This window comes from Theobroma umbraticum, unplaced genomic scaffold, assembly GCF_002168275.2.
Source record: "Theobroma umbraticum cultivar Fairchild unplaced genomic scaffold, ASM216827v3 scaffold_130.0, whole genome shotgun sequence".
Taxonomy (NCBI): Eukaryota; Viridiplantae; Streptophyta; class Magnoliopsida; order Malvales; family Malvaceae; genus Theobroma; species Theobroma umbraticum.
In genome coordinates, this window is record NW_018397264.1 from 6,615,973 (window position 1) to 6,637,431 (window position 21,459).

At 32.5% G+C, this 21,459-nt stretch overlaps 3 protein-coding genes and 1 pseudogene across 4 annotated transcripts in view; 3 read left to right on the plus strand and 1 right to left on the minus strand.

Annotated features, from left to right (window-relative positions):
- Positions 1 to 3,024: 3,024 nt before the first annotated feature.
- On the minus strand, positions 3,025 to 8,292 carry LOC110421070 (sodium/hydrogen exchanger 1-like). Its single transcript, XM_021434532.2, has 15 exons — positions 8,081 to 8,292; positions 7,309 to 7,630; positions 7,084 to 7,202; positions 6,751 to 6,848; positions 6,261 to 6,320; positions 6,125 to 6,171; positions 5,848 to 6,042; positions 5,716 to 5,762; positions 5,400 to 5,466; positions 5,201 to 5,301; positions 4,965 to 5,069; positions 4,727 to 4,865; positions 4,572 to 4,634; positions 4,027 to 4,110; positions 3,025 to 3,749 (listed from the first exon to the last, which is right to left on the minus strand). Exons 2-15 carry the CDS (start codon positions 7,483 to 7,485, stop codon positions 3,420 to 3,422), a joined length of 1,632 nt encoding a protein of 543 aa, XP_021290207.1. The 5' UTR covers positions 7,486 to 7,630; positions 8,081 to 8,292; the 3' UTR covers positions 3,025 to 3,419.
- A 3,598-nt stretch (positions 8,293 to 11,890) lies between these two features.
- On the plus strand, positions 11,891 to 14,812 carry LOC110421531 (wall-associated receptor kinase-like 8; annotated as a pseudogene).
- Positions 14,813 to 16,142: 1,330 nt separating this feature from the next.
- On the plus strand, positions 16,143 to 18,736 carry LOC110421647 (Low temperature viability protein). Its single transcript, XM_021435284.2, is given in 5 exon segments — positions 16,143 to 16,620; positions 16,622 to 16,790; positions 16,880 to 17,278; positions 17,509 to 18,114; positions 18,247 to 18,736. Coding segments are annotated over 5 exon segments (1,605 nt in total). The 5' UTR covers positions 16,143 to 16,321; the 3' UTR covers positions 18,379 to 18,736.
- Positions 18,737 to 19,389: 653 nt separating this feature from the next.
- Positions 19,390 to 21,459, plus strand: part of LOC110422264 (uncharacterized) — a 6,272-nt gene continuing 4,202 nt past the window's right edge. For both annotated transcript variants that reach the window (XM_021436107.1, XM_021436108.1), the window contains exons 1-4: positions 19,390 to 19,811; positions 20,275 to 20,381; positions 21,047 to 21,133; positions 21,283 to 21,329. In XM_021436107.1, coding sequence (XP_021291782.1) covers positions 20,306 to 20,381; positions 21,047 to 21,133; positions 21,283 to 21,329 — 210 coding nt within the window. In that variant the 5' untranslated portion in view covers positions 19,390 to 19,811; positions 20,275 to 20,305. The remainder of the gene's footprint in view (positions 19,812 to 20,274; positions 20,382 to 21,046; positions 21,134 to 21,282; positions 21,330 to 21,459) is intronic.

The following is a 21,459-nucleotide window of genomic DNA, read 5'->3' on the forward strand; positions in this document are numbered from 1 at the left end:
ATGGGTTTAAATTAGTAGATTCATTTTTTTTAAAATTTGATAGGCTTAATATATTAATTTAAAATTTATTTGTTGGGCTTAACTACTAATATGCTAACCATAATGACTCTAATTTTATCAAACAGTTTGAAGAATAAAACTAATTATTAAATAAAAAATTATTTTGAAGCCACTAAAAATATATAAAATAAATAAAATTGAATTGAAACTAATTATTAAACCAAACATTATTTTGAAAGCTATTAAAAATATATATAATAAATAAAATTGTATTGAAAGAAATACAATTATTTCATTATTTCAATTTATATGTATATCTTTGGTTTTTAAAGTTTGCAACATACATAAATCTTGACATAAATCTTTTACCATTTGAAAAATGTGAAAAATTCATGCTAATTTCTATGTGCTCTATAAAGAGTTAGCAAATGAAGACTAAAAGGTTTCAGACGGTTACTGTCAACCAGTAGAATGTTTTCTATGTGCTCCGTGAAGAGTTAACAAATAGAGACTAGAGGGTTCTAGACTGCCATTATCAGCTATTACTAAAAGATCGGCTGTTTTGATCTCTAGCTTGGAGAAAAATATTGTTGTAAGAGGGTAGTTTTTTGAAGATTTGTTGTTATTGAAAGGTTATATCAAAACTTTTATTTTAGATTCTTTATTTCTAATTTTAAAGAAAAGTTTTTTTAATAGATTTGTTTACTCGTATGGATAAAAGCTTCTGAGCTATTGTAGAAAGAAAAAATGATTTTAGCATATTGAAAAAATTATTTGTAAAATTTGATTAATGAACAATATTTGCACGATATTAAGAAAATCTATCTTTAATTTTTTTCTAATTATTTATCTTTGTGCATAATTAATATCTATTTACACAATATTTGCTTTCCTAGTTTTGACATTAAGAACTAACTTTAATTTTAAAAATAATTAAATTAGTTAATGTATAAATAATTTATATAAATAATTTAATTGATTAAATAAAATTTAATTCAATAAATAATTTTATTTAATTTTTAAATGTTTAAATTAATTAATGTATTAATAAATTTATTAAATAATGTAATTAATAAGATAAAATAATGTATTAGTAAACAATTAATTAAATAAGTAATATTGTTTACTTTTCAACAATTAAATTAATTTATGTACTAATAACTTAATTAAATAGTACAATTAATAAAATAAATTAATGTATTAATTAATAAATAATTAATTAAGTAATAATATTTAATTTAAAAATAATTTAATTAATATATTAATAACTTATTTAAATAATTTAATCGCTTAAACAAAATTTAATTAAACAAGTAACATTATTTAGTTTACAAAAAATTAAATTAATAAATATATTAATATTAGCAATGAGATAAAGAGTATGCCTTGTAACATATTTTGCATTCTCACAACAATGAGATATTTAACATTTTCTAAAAATTCTATAGATAAAAGCAGGAGATATTTATAATCATGGCATTGAAAACAAAATAAGTACGGATGGAAGTGAAAAAAAGTAAGAGGACTTTCTCTTGAAAATTGTTCAACTTTAATAAAATTATAATACAACTCTCGTTGGTGTTACTGCAAACAACTTCAACCTATGCATGAAATTGAATTTGTCCAATATTTAGTACCAGATTATCTCATTCTTTCATGAGATGATGCTATGAATATAAATAAAAACTCAGATTCTTTTTCCCTAATTACTTGAGCAACAAATGTTATGTACACTAAGAGCTCTCAGCCCTTATTAAATAGCATCAAATGCAAGACCTTCAGATCTATCATTCTGGGTTAGAGTTTTGGACTACCTGAATTGGCAAGCTGCAAAGACATCGAAATGCCTCAATCACAATTTCTAGCCATATATATAAAAAATCAGTAACCTATAATCAAAGAACAAACTCCTCCAACACTGTCTCATGGGCGTTGATTTGGTAAACCCTATATATAAATAGCCACATGCAGTCAGAGAAAATCCAAAAATCCACAATTTAGTTTGAGGACTAATAAGAGAAAGGCAGACCAAAATGAAAAACGACTTGAGGAGAAAACCCTTTCATCCTCTTCCTTTGTCTCGCAGTCTGGCTCTTATATGATACAGTAGTTTGGGGTAATTTTTTTTTCTTTTTTTTAAAATTTCTGTTTTCCGTGAATTAAATTGAATTTTTTTAGTGAGGAGGAAGATAGAGAAAACTGCCGTTAACGAAGTACAATAATTAAAATTTTAAATTTTATTTTTATTATAAGATACATGATTTTATTTTCATATAGAATAATTACATCAAAATTGGTATTGCATTGAAGTTATTTGTTTTTCTTAATCAAAATGGATTTTGTATTTTTATCATTTATTCTTATTATTTCTTTATAAAAATTTTTTTCTTATTCTTTGACCTAAAAACAAAAAGCAAGCGGTAAAGATTGTATATATTTTACAGTATCCCTCTGAATTAGATTGTTGATCTACTTTTGATATATTTTTCTAAAAATTAATAGACGAATTTATATTTTTGCATTGCCGGTGTAGATGCACTCAAACGTATTGTTCATTATATAAGCGAAGTGTACTATTCCATACCGCTTTTATTGTGCATATATAAATCGCTAACTTTATTTTAATATATAATAATAGTAATTATTATTATTATTATTATTTTATATTTTCTGGCCATTTGAGTGTGAAATAAAAGTTAATAAATAATGAAATTCACAACTATTAACTAGTAATATATATATTATATTGGTTAGAAATATTGTACAACATACATGAAAAATGGAGTGATGTATATCGTCTTCCTCTGCCTGTGGAGGAGTGGTCTCTTATACATGTTCAAAGGTACCATTGTTGTCTCATTTTCAAGGATTTTAACTCAAAATCCATACGATTAGAGACTGGTTTTTATTCTTCTTTAGTTCATTTTTCTCTCTCTTACTATGGGCAGGGTTAGGCAGATAATTAGGGAAATAAAAATAAATAAACCAAGTTTGGAGCCTCAGAAGGGAAGCCATTACATCACATTATATTTAGACGATGCGGTGATACTATTTATTTCGAGTAACTTATATTATATTCAACATCTTGCCGCTAATAGTTCAAATTATGCGCTGTTGTGAAAAAAAAAATTACAAGTAATACAATCAATATATAACCTTTTACAAAAAAAAAAAAAAAAAAACCAGATAGGATGTCGGGAATACAATTTCATTGAGACAACAAGCTATATGGGAATGAAATCAAATCACAAGCAGCTAAAGCTGGACAAAATTGCGGTTATAATCAACCTCAATTCCCTCTCTTTTATACTATTAACAAACTTCACACTGAAAGCCGGCTTCATGCCCTACCTACAATTTCCATAAGTTACTAGTGCTTAGTACTGCTACTATATCGTTGCTACTACTTCAGTTCATTCTCATTGCCATTGGTGACCATTTTGTTCAGTGGGTGATCCGGGAACAAAGGGTACGAAACCTCTTCCGCCAAACACAGGTCGCATGAAGGCATCGTCAAATTTTCTCCAATAATAGTGCACGGTGTGGGAAGGAGTGCTCAAGAGCATTCTTAAGCTTGTTGGCCGGGTTATATTTCGGTTGCTTTGGTCACCCTCTGTTTCGTTCCCATTGCCAAGAAGTGGCACAATGAATGACTTAGGAGTAGATGGTTCAGAAGAGATCATTCTTGTGAGTTGTTTTGGTGAAGGAAGCAAGATTCTCACTAACGGTTTAGTCATCAATCCGAAAACCTGCATGGCTCAAAGGAACATAATTACATAGGAATCATTCGCTTTGGTTGAAAAAAGGGGCAAAAGAACTTCATTGATTGCTATGATATTTTTCATGCTGGCAAAAGGGAAACATAAACGAGAAGCGGAATGGAGTGCTACAGTTTAGGCAGCTTTTAAGTACTATGCTGCAATTTGGAAACAGTGACGTTTGGGTAAGATTTAAAAGTATGAGAGGAAAGGTGAAGAGACTATGATCAAGGTTCAAAGACAAAGAAAGGGATGACTAGTGTCTTACCACTGTGCTGAAAAGAACAACTGTGATTGTGCTGGTTATCATCATTGCATTCCCTCGCAACTGAGTATGACCTAAGCTGGTGAACTGCAAAAAGATGAATAATTAAGCTCATGAGTACACATTCTTTTTCTTACAGCAAGACGTGAAGAAAGCAAAAAACATGCAAAGGCTATACAAGTGTTCTGCATTTCCACCATCAAAATCATCTTGACTTGGCATAATAAATCAACGGAATATGCAATCCTTGATCAGAACCTTTAAATACATATCAAAATATTAATTGGAACCTATCAATTTCAGCAGCTTGGCCCTTTGCCCACGGACTTAGTAAGTTGTAACCCAGGCATTAGGTAGCTTGCAGGAGGAGCATTAACTGCTTGTATTGTTGCTCTGATGCATGGTTAATTGGAGAACTATTGTCTCAAGCTAAAGGCTACACCACAAGTGATGCTGCTATTTTTAGCACTTTGTAGTTAAGAGTGTCCAAGCGTCCTACTAATCCAAAATTTATCTAATATCAAGAAGAAACTAGTTGAATCTTATACCTGATTATAAGAAAGTGCCATTGAAACAGCGCCGCGCATAAGACCGGCCCACCAAATTGTAACCTGCAAAATAGATGTCCACGGAGAGGTATCAGTGCATCAATCCATCTCAGACTCACAAGAAGTCAAAGTCAGAATGGTTTAAAAACTCATACTTGCTGTTTGAAGCCAACTTTCTCATATGAAGCTTTCTTAGTCAAGTTGGATATGAAGGATAAGGGAAAAACAAAGGCTGCCCTTCCAACAAGAATCAAGCCCAAGAGAATTGCACTCACTCCAACTGATTTTCCAGGGCTGAGGAGAAAAAAGTTATACTAACCTCACATTTGATAATAGCCAAGACAGCGTTTAAGTTATCTGTAAGATCTGAAAACAGTTTATTATTGACCTCACCTATCACTTATTACAACTCTCCACTTCTCAATGTCCAAAGCATCCATACCAACATAGAGGAAGATAAAGATCTCAGCAACAAATGACAGAGTGGCAAAAGCATGTCTGCAATAATCAATTGGGAGTGTTGAAATATCAGTAACATGACAGGTGGTTTTTCTCCAAAGACAAAAACAAAAAAAGGTGGAAAATTAATTCAACTTTTCTAAGTAACAAATTTTGGATCTCGAACATACTTGGTTGTCACTCTTGAACTCTCAGTGACATTATGCCATGTGTAATGAGACATAACAATCCCACAAAAGAATACAGTGAGAATCGCACTTAAATAGAAAAGCTGTAAGACAATGGTGCCAACATCGTGATTAGCCTGCCTTAGAGTACAAAAGAGAAAAAGTCACTTAGAGGTGCACTACAAGTTCTGGGAAACCTTACCTCAGCCAGCATATATGAGAGGTAAGCCATGAGCATCATAAGAGCAACCTCACGATCAGTAGAGTGCCTGTTTTGCAAGAACAGGAAAGATATGAGGACACTATCTTATAAGAACTGGAATTCCTTGCTTCATTTATTACGGAAAACTGAACTTGTGCTTAGGCAGAGATATAATCTTATTGTGTTCAACTGAGCCTGTGGTTGGTAAAAGTTCAACTATTCTACATTTTGTATCCCATGAAATTATCTGATTACTCACTTTACCCTCAGCTAGTTAAATGAGGCAAACTTATGAGACCTGAACTTGCATACAAACCTTCCAAAATAGAGCTTTTTAATAATGTAAGCACTAAGCAGTCCAGCCTGCATGAGATAAATAACAATGATCATGAGGAATGTATAATCACAATCAAGGATATTCAAACTCAGAAGAGACATAAAGCCTCACCAGAACTCCCAGCAAAGTACTCAAAATAAACAGATACAAAAAGTTTCCAACAAATTGCAAAGCAATGGTAGAGTTGATGTGAGAAAGGTCAAAGCTCTGGATTGCATTGAAAAGAACCACCGATGTGGCATCATTGACAACTCCCTCCCCAAAAACCAGACTGTACAATAATGGTGTCTCATCCTGATTAAGCACCTGAAACAATGAGAGAATAAATAGGTCAGTGGAATTGCCCTTTAAAAGTTGCAACAGCAATCCAGATCTCAAGCATACATACTTGCAAAGTGCAAACAGAATCTGTTGCAGAAAATATTGCCCCAATTGCTGCAATTAAGAGACTGAGAGATTCAATAAAAGACTAAAATATAAAATAAAACAATATACTGGAAGAGAGATAGGAGCATGAATATTACCAAGATAATCCCCTATCTGGAGAGTACCAATATTCATTTTCTTGAAAAATTGTATGGCACCTAGGTCACAATAAAGAAAGAAAAATTAACAGATAGTAGGATCAAAATTAGCACTAAGCAGTTATTAACTTAAATACCCAAAAGGGGAATACATAAGTATTTCATTATGATCTGTACAACCTTCTAATGAGAGAAAGAACATCTCATTCGCTAAGATATGGCCAATTTCATTTGTATGTATGCCTATTAATGAGCAGATGCGCATGTTTGTGAGGCCAACAGTGAGTATGATCACTCATTTAGAACCTTAAGTTAGAGCATCTTTTCTAAATTTTCACAAATAATTTGGAAAACAATGGATCTCATAAACCGTCCACCCTCAACTATGAGGTAGAGTTGTTTATGATAACACATGCAGTGTCCAGCCTTCTAACTTCTGCACCCAACAGTAAGATGAAACATTCAAAGGTTATCAAACTATTACACATACCTACAGATATGATGCCAAAGGATATTAAAGTACCAATTGCACCAAACAGCATGATAGTCATAAAGTTGCGGAAAAATTGCTTCTTCTTCACCTGGAATCTGGTACAAACAAAAATATCAATCATTGCCAATGTCTAGCTGCTTCCATTAAAGCAGCCCCCAATTATCCCAGTGTTATAATCTAAAACTAAATTGAAATTAAAAATCCACATTCAAAATAACCATAAAAATACCATCAATGCACTTTACATCAGAACAACCAAAATAAATCATGTTACTAATAAAGTAAGCGTGGTATGAAACTATAGTTTAAATGCAAGCATCAAGAACTCACCCCGCATTAAAAATAATAGGTGGAAGCAAATAAATAAAGAACAAATCTTCACTGAAAACTAAAAGATGAGAGCTTTTTCCTCCTGTTGTAAGCAAAATTACAATTCCAGTGCACAACCCCTGCCATTAAAGAAAAAACCAAAGTTAGGAAAATTAATGGCTTCTTTTATTTTTCAAAGGAAAGAAAGAAAGAAAGATATTTACTCTCTGCAAAACTAAAACTTACAATGGCAAGGGCAGTAATGGACTCGTTCATCCATCGGCTTTCCTCTAGCAAATGACCGATCACAATACACGCGCAAAGAAGCGCCACGAATAAGTTCATTGAAACTACTGAGCTGTGATCAGAGGCTAAAATCGTCCCTGATTTTGCTAAAAGAGAGCTCATTATCCCGATCGCCATGGTTTCAACAATAAAAAATTAAATGATTTCAACACGAATAATAACTTGAAGCTCGATTTTATAATTCAAATTTCCCTTAAATATTCGATTTTGGATCTGAAAACTCCCATTCCAGAGACTTCCAGCTGATAGTTCCGCTGAAAATCTGTTGAAAAACAAACAAGAAAAATAAATCACGGTGTTGAGGCTTGGATCAGTCAATTAAAGATAGCTTCGTTTCTTGACGTTTCTAATTTGACTACAGAGAAACAGGAAATGAAAGTGAGAGAAAACGAGATTCAAAATCCATAGTTCTCACCTTTGAACGAAAAGGAAAATGAAAAAAAAAAAGCGCGGACTGATTCAAACTTTTGAAAAAAAAATCAACTCAAGAGAACGAAAACCTTTTAAAAGTAGAAAGTGAAAAAAAAAAAAGAAAAGGTTTAAAACAGAAAATCAAGTTATCCAATTTTCATTTTACTATTCCTCCAATTTTTCTCGCCGGCCAAACAGAGTCACTTCAACTTCAAAGCTTCAGATAATATAGAAACAGACAGAAAGAAGTGTTTATTAAAAAAAGTCAGCATAAGAAAAGCTGAGTCAGAATCCAGCTCACCTCGACTCGAGTTCTGCAGCTCAAAACTGTAAGCTGAGAGTAAAATGATTCGTTTTGATCACAAAAATCCAACTGGAACCTGAAACTTAAGCAAAGAAATGCTGGTTTGAATCAAAAAAGCATCAGCAGAGAAACATAAAAGAAAAAATCTGAGGAACCGCAGAGAAAGAGAGACTGTGTTACGGTTCAGACAGTGACACAGAGAGGAAAGAGACGAGACGGGAAGGTGGGAGTCCGCCAAAGAAATGTATTTATACACCTCTTAAGAAATGTATGTTCAAATTATTTAAAAACGACTTCAACCGTTGATGATAATTACTTCCAGAAAGTATGATCAGTGTATGGTTGTGATGGAGTTGTGGTGTGGTGTCGGGTGCATGGGATTTGAGGGGAATGGAGGGAGGAAAGAAGAAAGGAAAGGAAAACGAAGGTCCACATGGTATGATTTTGTCGTCTAATGGAATCTATTGATCAATGGAAGCTTCTTTTATTATTGTTTTTTAGACTTTTTAAAAAAATTAATTCAATTTTAAGGAAATAAATATAATTTAGATATTTTTCTCTTAAGTATCTCGTCCCATCTATTTAATTGGTTTATTTTTTCGAATACCATATTAGTTAAAATTTAGGATTATATTATTAAGTTGAAGATCTTGAATTCAAATCTTAAATTGATAAAGAGAAAAAACTTATTTCTCATATTAGAAAGTAATATTATGTAGAAAACAACATAATTTACTTATTTTATATAAAAATTGAAAATTATTACAAATAGTATAATATGATATAGTAAATATAAATATATTTATAATTTTGTATATTTTGGTAGAGAAGTGTGAATATTAGGTAAGGACGGAATTAGAACATAAGACATCTAAACAAAATTTATTGAATTTTAAGAAAATAAATCTGACTTTCATATTTTTCTTTTTCGAGCTCCTTTATATCCCTTTAATCAATAGAATACCATATCGATTAGAATTTAAGATTATATTTATAAATTAACGATCTCAAGTTTGAATCTAAAAATTGTTAAAATGAGTAGAAATTATTTTTTATTTTGTATTTAAAAAATGACTTACTTTTATACTAAAAAAGTCACTTTTTTCTTTTCCTCTATATGGTAAAAAAGCATATCAATTTGAAAAATAGAACACGTGTCTTAAATATGCCATGAGCTCATTAACACTATAGTTTTGTCACACCTTCTGTGGGTCCAAGCTTATAGCTGGAAGCCACGACAGATTCCAAATTTAGTCATCATTCCATCTCTCTAATTGAACATGATTTAATTTAAATTAAAAAAATTAAAGAAATTGAAAAAATGTCCCTTCATTAGAAAATAATACCATAAAAATGTCAAAAAATACCTTGAACTGTCATTTTTTAAGAAAAAACGGAAAAGACATTATATCTAAAAAATTTATATTATTAAAAAATAAATTTTTTAATTTTTTATTACATTAAATTAATTTTTTATATTTTTATTTTTAAATAGATTTTTATTATTAACTCTTGATTAATTGTCTTTAATAAAAAAATTACTTATCATTTTTAATTTATTTAATATTAATGTAATATATTAATATTTATAATAAATAATAATAAAAAATATTTATAAAATAACATAATCACATGATATTTTAATTTTTTATATATATATCACGTTCGTATCACATAAATATAAAATTAATAAAAAATATTTTAATTAACGATAAACAATCAATTGTTTGATCAAAATAAAAACTTATTTTATTAAAATAAAAATATAAAAATTTAATTAAAAATACCAAAAAATAAAATTTATTTAAAATTTTAAAATATTTTTGGGATAAAAGAGATTGAGCTTTAATTCTTTCTTCAGTCGTGGGGCTTTTTTTGTCGCTTTCCTGTCTTAAAATAACAAAGCTTGCCCGAATAACAAATGACCTGGCGACCGAGTCGAACGTGTTTACGTAAGTGCAACCGTAGCCCAGTTCCTTAAAAATTTAAACCAATACCAATCCTAATCAAAGAGCGCATTTAGTTTTAAACAAAAGGGACCCACCTCTGCTTCCTCCACCAGATTTAAATTTGTACGGCTATGATCATAATCCTTTGGGAGAGCAATATTAATGGAACACACTTTAACGACAAACAGTACGGATGCTGGTGGCTCACTGACTCGGTAGATTGTTAAAGGCGACATGTTGATGAATGATGATTATAGGCTGAGTAAATCCCGACAAGCACTGTTTAAGAACTTTGTAATCACCGTGTGGAGATCGCATGATGAATCTCACGGTCCACATGATTGCCACGTGGACTCTAAACCGGTTGAGGGACTTAACTTTGGGGGTTTCTTTTGTCTGCTACGCCACTCGCTTTGGGGGCGTGGATTGAAGCGGCATGATCATGCGCTTGGGTTGACTTTTTTTTTATGGTTTTGATCTTGTTGATTAATTATTAATGTCGTTTCTTTGGTTTATGTCATGATGAAGTTAAAAAACAGAATGTCATGGGATTCGAAATGGGAATTCCTTTTGCCTTGTAATTGGAACCTAGTATTGTTCCTTTTAGGACATTGTCCTAATGAGTTGACGACCAAGATTCTCCATTCCTACTATTAAATTTTTTATGTTTTTTTCTTTTTTTAAATTTTTTGAGAGCTCAAATTTTTGAAATTATTTTTTGCATTACATAATAAAAAATGAATATACATGCATATAAAAAATAAAACAAATTCTTAATATTTTATTAACGCTAATATTATCATGGTTTGGATCAGGAATAATTTTTTATTATTTACCAGCAAAATATTCACATCTCACATGCTTATAATCTTCATTTTCTTGTTCTTCCATTTCTTGCATTGAATCAAGTTCAATGACATATAATTTTTTAATGTTTGTTAGACACTTCAAAATATTTTTAACCTAACAAAGAAGAAAGTGAAATAGATTAAATTAAAATATATAAATACTTGAGCAAAGATGAAAGAACCTAAGTAGACAAGGAAATTGAAAGATAAGAATCTAATTATAATTTATTGTAATCTAATTAAATTAAAATATAGAATTTTTTTTATTGTAATTTATAGTTGCTCATGTTAGATTCCACTAAACTGTAAACATACATACATATATATATTTATATATATTACTTATTTAAACTAATTAAATAGAATTTATAAAATATATATAAACAAGCATAGAATATGGCTAGACTATATGAATAAAAGCATATTTAGATATTGAAGAGATGATATTTGCATCCTATCTAACCTTATATGAGTTATAAACTTTGTATCTACATTTGTTTTAAATACAAATATAAAAACCTTATGTAATCGAGTCAAATAAATTTACATATTCAAAAATAAAATACCGATTGCTAGCTTTGATTAGTATAAGTTGGAGGAGAACAAACAGAGGAGTATTTACTCTTCTTCTTATATTATTAGTATTATTATTACTAATCAAAGTCAAGATTTATCTCGATAGTCAATGGGTTAAAATAATTTTATACCAATAATAATATGATTTTGATTCTTTCTTTTTTTTTTCAATCACTTCTTTTTCATCTAAAGTTTTAAATTTCTAATGTTGAATCCAGATCTTATGCACTAATTTGACAGTTCATAGTTCACAAAGTTCATGGCTAGCCCAAAAATTTGATAGTATTTCCAACTTCAGTTATTTGCTGCATCATATTTTCCAGTTACGGGTCAAGGCAGTCAAACTTGGAAGGTGCAAAGAAACAACCTATTTTTATTTTGTTTTCCCTATAAATTTCAGTTGAATCCCAATATATATATGAATGAGAGAAAAAATGGTTGTGAGATTCGTATCAAGTTTCACTTTCTTGCTTTTGCTAACTATCAGACTAGCCTTTTCCTTTTCCATAGCCAAACCTGCTTGTAAGGACCGAGGTGGAAATGTTAGTATACCATACCCTTTTGCAATTGGAGCCCATTGTTTCTTCGATCCATGGTTTGAAGTCTCTTGCAATGAGACTTCCAGCCCTCTTACAATTTCATTGACAAGCATAAATATGGAGGTCTTGGAATTTCGTTTGGGTCAAGGAGAATACCTTCGTGTCAAGAGCCCAATAATTTCAAAGAATTGTTCTGGTAGGGAAACTAGCAGAGGAGTGAATATCACAGGCAGTCCTTTCTACTTTCCAGAGAGCATGAACAAGTTCGTAGCTGCAGGTTGCAATACCGAAGCCTTCATGATAGGGATTGAGCCTACGACTGTTGGCTGTGAATCAGCTTGTATTGACAACAGACTTTTTGGTCCTAATAATACCATCGAGTCTCCATGTATTTAATGCTAGATTTGAGAGCAAAGAATCAGAGTCAGAAGGGTGCAAGTTAGCCTTTCTGGTAGAAGAAAGATGGTTCGACGTCCATGTAACAGATGAGTCCTCTGCTTTACAGCATATGGACTATGTTCCCGCTGTACTTGATTGGGCAATTCCCGATGAAGCTTTAGGATTACCGAAGAAAAGTGGACGAGAATATTATTGTACCGGTTATTATTCTATGGATTTAGAGCCTTATTACCTTAACTCAAGCTGATGTTATTGTCAATATGGCTATGAAGGAAACGCTTATCTTCCAAATGGATGCCAAGGTGAGAATTTCTGTTCTCTCTGCTCTCTGCAAAATGAAGCTGCTTCTGTTTTTAAGTTTTAACTAAAATTCAAAAGCTTATCTTCTCTTCCTGATGTACAAGTCCTAAGCTAAAATTACATTATTATTTGTTTTATTTCACCCTTTGTGTTTGACTATTTCTTTAATTTGTTTATTGGTATTAGATATTGATGAATGCCAGGACGACCCTCCAAAGAGATGTGGGGATGCGACTTGTGTCAACATACCAGGGTATTATCAATGTGAAAGAAGAAAATCCTGGATTATTATTTTAGGTAATTAAGTCCCTTTTGCCTTCAATCTGCCCCTATTGATAATGCCAGATTATATTGTTATTGCCATTTATCTTTTGCATTAAGAACTACTACATGTTTCCTGGTAGCCATGAGTAGCTCCTGAAGTTACTGATGACTACGGAAAAACAAGTACTGGGAATATATCAAATGGGATATATTAGACCGGCCACGGCATAAAGAGAATTTTAAATTATTATGATTATTATTATTACTTGATACATAAAGAGAAAGTTAAGATTAATTTTTAAACGAATTAATGGATAACTTAATGTCCATCCTTACAATTGCTCAAGGGCAAGCAGCTCTTTTCTATCCATGATTGTTGTCTAAGTGGTTAGGATGTAGGATTAGTATGGCTAACTTTATGTTGCGCGGTTTCTTTTGCAAGTGTAGAGGTTTTTCCGTCCGAATCAAGTTAATATGTTATGAAAAATCTATTGTTAAACAGTAAGACACTTAAAATCACGTATAGATAACTGAAATTACTAAAATCATCTTTCAAAAAAAAAAAGTTCAATCTTATATCAGGAACTCAAGATTGGCGTCAATATATATACATAATCATGAATTTTCCCGATTTTATTGTTGGTTTTGCAGGCATAAGCTTAGGCTTTGGAGTATTGTGTTTAGCCATTGGTGGATGGTGGTTGTACAAATATTTAAAGAAGAGAAGGAATATCAAGCTCAGGGAAAAGTTTTTAGAACGTGATGGTGGCTTATTGTTACAACAACAAATTTCTTCAAGCAAAGGGAGTGTAGATAAAACCAAGATATTTACTTCCAAGGAGTTGAATAAGGCAACTGATAGTTTCAACAAAAACAGAGTACTCGGCCAGGGTGGTCAAGGCACTGTTTACAAAGGAATGCTGGTTGATGGAAGAATCGTTGCGGTTAAAAAATCAATAGTTGTGGATGCAGAGAAAGTTGAAGAGTTCATCAACGAAGTTGTCATCCTTTCTCAAATCAATCATAGAAATGTCGTTCAACTATTAGGATGTTGCTTCGAGACTGAAGTTCCATTACTGGTTTATGAATTCATACCAAACGGGACACTTTTCCAGTATCTTCACGATCAAAGTGAGGAATTCCCATTATCATGGGAAACACGATTGAGAATTGCCAAGGAAATTGCAGAAGCCCTTTCCTATTTGCACTTTGCTGCCTCCATTCCGATTTATCATCGAGACATTAAGCCTTCAAACATTTTGTTAGATGAAAAGTACAGGGCAAAAGTTTCAGATTTCGGGACATCAAGATCAATTTCCATTGATCAAACTCACTTAACCACACATGTGCACGGTACACTCGGATATTTGGATCCAGAATATTTTCAATCAAGTCAAAAAAGTGACGTTTACAGTTTCGGAGTAGTCCTTGTCGAATAACTAACAAGTGAAAAGCCAATTTCTTGAAAAAAGGCAGAAGAAGGTAGAAGTTTAGCCACGCATTTCATTCTTTCGATGGAAGAGAACCAACTCTTTGACATTGTTGATGCTCGAGTTACAAAGCAGGCTAAAGATGGAGAAGTAGTAATGGTTGCTACACTAGCCTATAGATGCTTGAGCTTGAGTGGAAGGAAGAGGCCGACTATTAAAGGAACGGATTCTGTCGTTGCAAAAGGATTCAAATGTTCGACATGATCAAGAAGAGATTGATTGCGTTAAAATTGACGTAACCTGTTCTTGGGATTCCGCTTCTACTTCAACAGGTTCAACTTGTAACTCTGGAAGTGCTCTTTCCATAGAATCGGAGCCACTTATTTCTAGCAAAGCAGTCATTTTAGTACGTGTGATGTTATAGCCTATTTTTGCCTATTTTTGTGTTTGAATTACTTTGTTTTTTTCTCCATTGTCTGAATTTTTTCCAAATTGAAGCGAGGTTTTTCAATTGATTTTGTTCGATGATTTCTCTAGGGAAAACTTATGAACTTTGAGATTCAGATGAAACCTTGTTTTGCATTTAGATTAAATCTTTTTTATTCTTTGAATTAACGAAATTTGAAGAACAAAAATAATAAGCAATTATTAGATAAATCATTCCTACCACATCAGTCATAAGCATGATAAATTAAAATATGGTATGTAATTTAACTTGTTACATGATCATGCATAGATTTATTAAAATATCAGAAAAAACTATCTAATAATTTTAAATTCTATAGTATTGTTTTTTTAGGACATTGTCCTAACGAGTTGATTACCAAGATTCCCCATTCCTATTATTAATTTTTTTTTCTTTTTTTCTAAGCTCACATTTTTTTGCTTTACAGTTTTCATGGTTTTTACATTATTAAATTTTGCATTATGCAATAAAAAATAAAAGTGCATGCATAATATTATCATGGTTTAGAGCAAGGATAAGCTTGATTATTTCACCAGCAAAATTTTCACATCTCCCATGCTTCATAATCTTCATTTCCCTTTTCTTTCATTGAATCAAGTTCAATGACATATAAATTAATGTAGGCAATAGTTTAATCTCTTCATGCACTCCAAAAGAAAAATGAGAAACTTGCATTGCAACCCATGGTACGTTAAAAATAATAGTGAATTATGATGTGCTACCAATATGTACTTTATAATAAGTGTTTAATGTTATGTTATAAAAACATAATTTTAAATTTTAACAACATAATCAAATAACTTAATAATAAAAATAAAATTAATATAGGAAATTTATTAAATACGTAATTTAAACTTATTGTAAAAACACTAAACAGAACATCCAATGAAGGTAAAAAATTTACTACTTTTCATATTACATAAGAATACAAATATAATTGAGGTTAAAATTTACTCATTATTGTAACAATTTTGACTAATTAATTAAAATTAAAGTGTGCAAACATGACAATTTTAAATGATATGTCAAAACGTGATTTGGGATTTGCTATAACTATATAAAACCAAAAGCAATACATGGTTGAATAAAAACATTGAGTTAAAAGTAAAAAGAGAAAACAATTGAATAAAATCATGATTTGTACTTATATATATATATATATTTATCTATCTGGTCCTTCTTTTATTCATTTATTTATAAAAAATAAATAAATATGCCCAAATAGAGATGTCAAAGGATAGAACTCCTCTTATTTTTTAAAACACCAAGAGCCCTCGGTTCAAGTCGCGGCACCGACAATCTCCCTTCTTTTTCCCTCGGCCCGCCACGTGCCGAACCCATGAGCCGTTTAGGGTATATGATAAACCTGCTACAGCATTAGGGTTTAAGGTATTTGTGCACTAAAATAGAGAAAAACACATCTAAATTATTTGCTTCATTTGCAGTATCTGAAAATCCATACAAAAAATGGGAAAAAAGAAATTCATCGACAAGAAAAAATCTGCGACGTTCCAATTGTTTGCCCGGGACTCCTCCGATCCCAATTACAGCGACTCACCCGGCAGTGACCGAGTCTTCGTCCGAGTCGACAACAACCCTGTCTTCTTCAACACCGTCTTCGACGAAGATAACCATGGCTATAACAATACTCAACACGACGACAAAGATGACTCCATATTTGCTGACGCACCCGATGACAAGGACGGCGACGGCGGCGGCGACGAGTATGATAGAGTGTTGGGAAACTCTTATTCCGCGGCCGCAATGAGAAGGCAGCGTTGCGGAGAACGTGAGGAGGGAGATTTTGGAGCTAGGGTTTCCAGATGATGGTTACAATTATTTGATTCATATGAGAGAGATTAGAAATACTGGTGGCGGCTCTGCTTTTTATCATAACCCCAAGTTCAAGCCCGACCAGCTTCCCCGTGATGTAAAGGTTAGTTCAATTTGTCAAATTTTAAAGAATTTGGAATAAATTGCTGATCAATTGATGTTTGATTAATTGTTTTTGTGTGTTTTGCTTAGGCCTATGACGCTTCGAGAGTACAAATATCGAAATCCAAAGAGGATTATAATGAGAAGTCGATTTACAGTGTTGCGTCAAAGACACTTAATGCCAGGATGCAGAGAGTGGTTGATCCTGAAGTGGCTGAACTGCTTGATGATAGTGATTTGTCGCGGTTTGGTTCGGATGTTGAGGATTTGGAGGAGGATTTTGTTGTTAGAGCAAACATGGCTGAAGATGGAGAAGGTGATGAGAGTGATAAGAAGTTGGATTTAGTTGAGGAATCTGAGGTTATTCATGAAGGTCTCAAGAGAGCTGATCCTGATTCTGGCAATCAAGAGATTGTAGATGGAGCAAGGAATCACCGAGTGGAAGAGAAGCCACGGTTCCGGCGTCTTTTGGATGAGCAATTTGATATTGTGAGTCTTGTTTAGAATAATCCATTTTGATTTTCTTTATTAGTAGAAGACTTACTTTTGATTTTAAGAACTCTGTTTCATCTAAAAGAAAATAGAACTGTCCAATTTGTCTAATTTGTTTAGTGTAGCTTGTTGAATTAGAATAATGTCTGAAGATTTTACCTTTTGCGTGCTGCCTTACTTTTAACATTGGTGTTCTGTTGTATCTCATGATTATCTGGTTATCACAGCTTGAACTTCAAGAATATGGCACTGATGATGATGAATATGGGGGGTACGCTGCTGAAGAAGAAGAATTTCTAGCAGACAAGCTAAGAAATGTTCTTAATGAAAATGATATGGATGATTTGGAGCTTGATGACAAGTATAAAGCTCCTGCTGATTTATTGCATGGTAGTGAGAGACCAAAAAGCAAAAAGCTACTGGACTCTGCTGCTGATATCATGCGTCGATGTGCTGAATATGCTGAAAAGTATGAGAATGAAAGTGAAGATGAAAATGTGGTGGTTGTGGAGGAAAGCAGTGATGAGTCAGAGGAATTTGATTGCGAGAGCATCATTTCTACGTATTCAAACCTTGATAACCACCCTGGAAAAATTGGAGCACCAGAGGTAGCTAGGAAAAAGAAGTTGGCTGAAACTGTTTCTGGGGCCTTTAGTGCCAAAACTCAAGTGATATCTCTTAGAGGAAAAGAGAAGCTCCCTGTGGATTTTTTACCTAATAGCAAAAAGGTTACTACAGAAAAAGTCAAGAGCACTGCAGGTAGCTTAAAAGCTGAACAGCTTAAGAGAAAGCAACATGGTCAGGAGACTAAGGAGGAAAAGAAGGAACGGAAGGTATTTTTTGCATATGTGCTTGAATTTGTTTAAGCCAACTTGCTTGAAGAAGTGTTGTTTGCTTTGGAAATGAGATTTAAGTATTCACATCATGTTTTGTACTCCTTCTGACTTGATGAATTATGCTTTCAGGTTGCTGTTAAAGAGGAACGGCGTGAAGCTCGGCGAATGAAGAAGGCAATGAAGGAGCTGTACCAGAGTGAAGTCCAGCAAGCACAGAAAGTTGCTGCCATAGCTGGACCATCGTCCATTCGTTTAATGTAGGTATAGTGATTAATTAAAAATATGGATGATCATGCAATTTCAAGAGTGAGAACAATGTGCTCAAGAGTTTGCCTGGAAATCCTCATTATGATTCTGGTGCCACTGTTAGGCATTCAGTATGGGCCATGTGCAGATTTTCCATTATGTTATTTGCCAGTAGTTTTGGAGTGGTAAATGGAAATGAGACTGTTCTGGTCTTCAAATGTGTTGATGAATTTCTGCATGGATCAAGCTGGTAATTATTTGTTGCATAGGTAGTAGTTTCAACTAGTAATTTTTCTTGCTTGTCCATTGATTTGATCATATGAATACTTTGAAATCTCGAAATCTTTTGGTTGTAATTTTACAGTTGTCTAGCTTCAATACCAGCAAGCTGCATGCATATAATGTATAAATTATATATAAACGGGTAAAGGGTACGGGTGCTTGATACTACTTGGACAAACACACATTCGGATAGGATATCCAAGGAATAATATTCATATCCTAGGGATAATACCCGGACCTTATTCGGGAACATATCTCAAATCCGAATATAGGCATTTGAATCCAGTGTAAATAGATCAGGAAATTTGAGTGCTTGAAAATTTAATACCCATCGCAATCCTTACGAGAGATCTAGCAGTAACATGTGTGACAGTTTGTTAAGAGAAACCCCTTTTTTCTTAGTCCTCATTGTCTGCCAATAAAAGAGCTTATTGGGTCACTAATAATTTAAAAATTTAACCTCAAAATATAGTTGTTACTTCTTAGCTTATAAAGGCTTCCAATACTGCTTTTCTTCGGGCTCAATGGATCAATCAGCTTTCTGCAAGGCCCAAACGAACAAATCTTCAATACATTTCGAAGCCCAACAATAAAAATAGGGCAACTTGGGCCCAGCCCAAAATCAATATTATTTTAATATTTCCAAATTCAAATTAAAGTGGCTGAAATAGCCGGTTATCCGATGCGCCGCGGACCACATTTATTCAATACAATCGTCGAGGCATATATAAACACAACATCAAAATCCCAAAACAAACCGTCTGTCCATTAATTTTTTTCTCCTTTCCCAATTTTGCTCTGCCAAATTGCCACCTCTTCTCTTCTCTCCCCTCAGAGGAGAGAGAAGAAGAAGAAGAAGAAGAAAAAAAAAAAAAAGCACCAAAAAATGGAAAGAAGCATATTTATTTATTTTCTTTCTTTTTTTCCCCTCTCTTGTAGATAAAAAGAAAAATTTAAAAAAACCCAAATAATCGAACTATCTGTCACTCTCTCTCCTCTTAGGGTTTCCATTTCCACCATTGCAGCTCTTTCTTCACCTTTACTGACCTTTAGTTTCACTCACATTGCATCGGGATCGGCGCATTGTTTCGAGAACTGATTCGAGTTCTTAAATTTCTCCGAATTTTTTTAGGGTTTTTGCGGGATTCTTTTTTGTATAGATCGAGGTGAGTTTATTTGGTTCATCATTTTCTTTATTCTATTGTCTTTGTGATTCTTTTTTGGCAGTGTGATTGCGATTATAGGGTTTTTTATTTTTGATCGAAAAATAAAATCTGCTTTTTTTTTTTTGAATTGCATGACCGCGAAAATTTGTTGTATATGTGCAATGTATATGATTTTCCCCTTTTTTGTGTTTAATTTTTTAATCACATTTATTGACGTTTGATTTTCATTCTCTGAAAGAAATTAATAAGAAAAAGAAAGAGTTAATAATGTACAACTTTACAAATATGATCGTTATCAAACTATAACTCCTCGAATTGCTAGCATTTATTAAAAAATAATAAATTTAATACACGTGGAATTATTTACTTATTTTTAAATAAAATTTGGCCTACTGTATGATTTTGTGTTTTACTATTGGCATAATAATATTGTGGTGATTTTAGCTGGCATTGCTTATTGTAGTGTATAGATTCGGAGCTGACCTTTTCTCTCGATGGTATGCTCACTTGGAAGTGGTAGAATGGCCGTTATGGCTAGACTTCTTGAAGCAGGAAGCATCTCGCCGGCAGGTATATTGCGACTTCTTGGTTACATTGCATGGTCAGGTTGAAATGATGTGGTCTATCTTTGTGAGTAATTTGTAGGTAGTGAAATACAACATATAGAATGGAGTGATACAAGAAAAATAATAAAAAAAATTTCTCAATTTTGTGATGCTCATTTCTTAGTTTTATCCCTTTTTCTTTTATGTATTGTCATGCTATATGAATATTTTAAAAGTAGATAAATCTATAATTTCATACTTGTATTTGTGCCATGCAATTATTCTCTCCTTTCTTTCTGAGAAGTTCTAGGTGATTATTACAGGGAAGTTAGTGGTATGTATTAATACTCCAGTCCTCCACAAAAAGAAAACCCACAACTTTTGTTGCTCAATGGATATATTACACCTTTGATCCATGTATTTGATGTTCTATGCTTCTCTCATTCCCTCTCTCGGTCTTTATTCAAGCATGTAGTGGTATATGTAAAACTCTTGATTCACTTTAAAAATAATATAGTAAAAGAAAATAAGCATGATAGGAAATTCAGTAACCACATGCTTAAACTTGACCATTTATTGCTTTCACTAGGATGATGTAGATTAATTGAGGTTTGACATTTTGAAATGAATTCAAGATGTTGGTTTAATTTACAAACAACATGATATTGACATCATCCCAACGTTTGGCAGAGGAAGTTGGCAATCAAAAATTAGCTGCTCAATACATTTACAGAGAATTACATGGAGCAGATGAGGCCAATTTAATTGATGAAGAAGGTGAAGCTTATGTGCAGATTTGTTTTCATTTTGTTGGGTATAAGGTTTAATAATGCTTCTCTTACATGAAATTATATGGTCTTATCGCAGTGATCAAAATAAATGTTCTGTTGATCTTTTATAATGGCTTGTTGATTTTTCTCTCACAGATATGCATGTCTTTGGTTTGAAGCCTATGGCTGATCCTTTGCATTTGGTAAGTTTATCTGAGCTATCAATTTTCTGTTTTAGCATTTCAGTTCTCTTTGATATCATGTTATAAAACTCTTCACAGCAAGAGTTATGTCTGTTTATGCTCTCTCTCTCTCTCTCTCTCTCTCTCTCTC

Excerpts from the sequence above, each read along its gene's own strand:
- LOC110421070 (XM_021434532.2), bottom strand. The coding sequence starts at position 7,485 with ATGGCGATCGGGATAATGAGCTCTCTTTTAGCAAAATCAGGGACGATT. Across the intron at positions 6,321-6,750 it reads CTTTGGCATCATATCTGTAG|GTGCCATACAATTTTTCAAG; the intron begins GTATGTGTAATA and ends ATTGTGACCTAG. Across the intron at positions 5,467-5,715 it reads AAAAAGCTCTATTTTGGAAG|GCACTCTACTGATCGTGAGG; the intron begins GTTTGTATGCAA and ends CTTGCAAAACAG.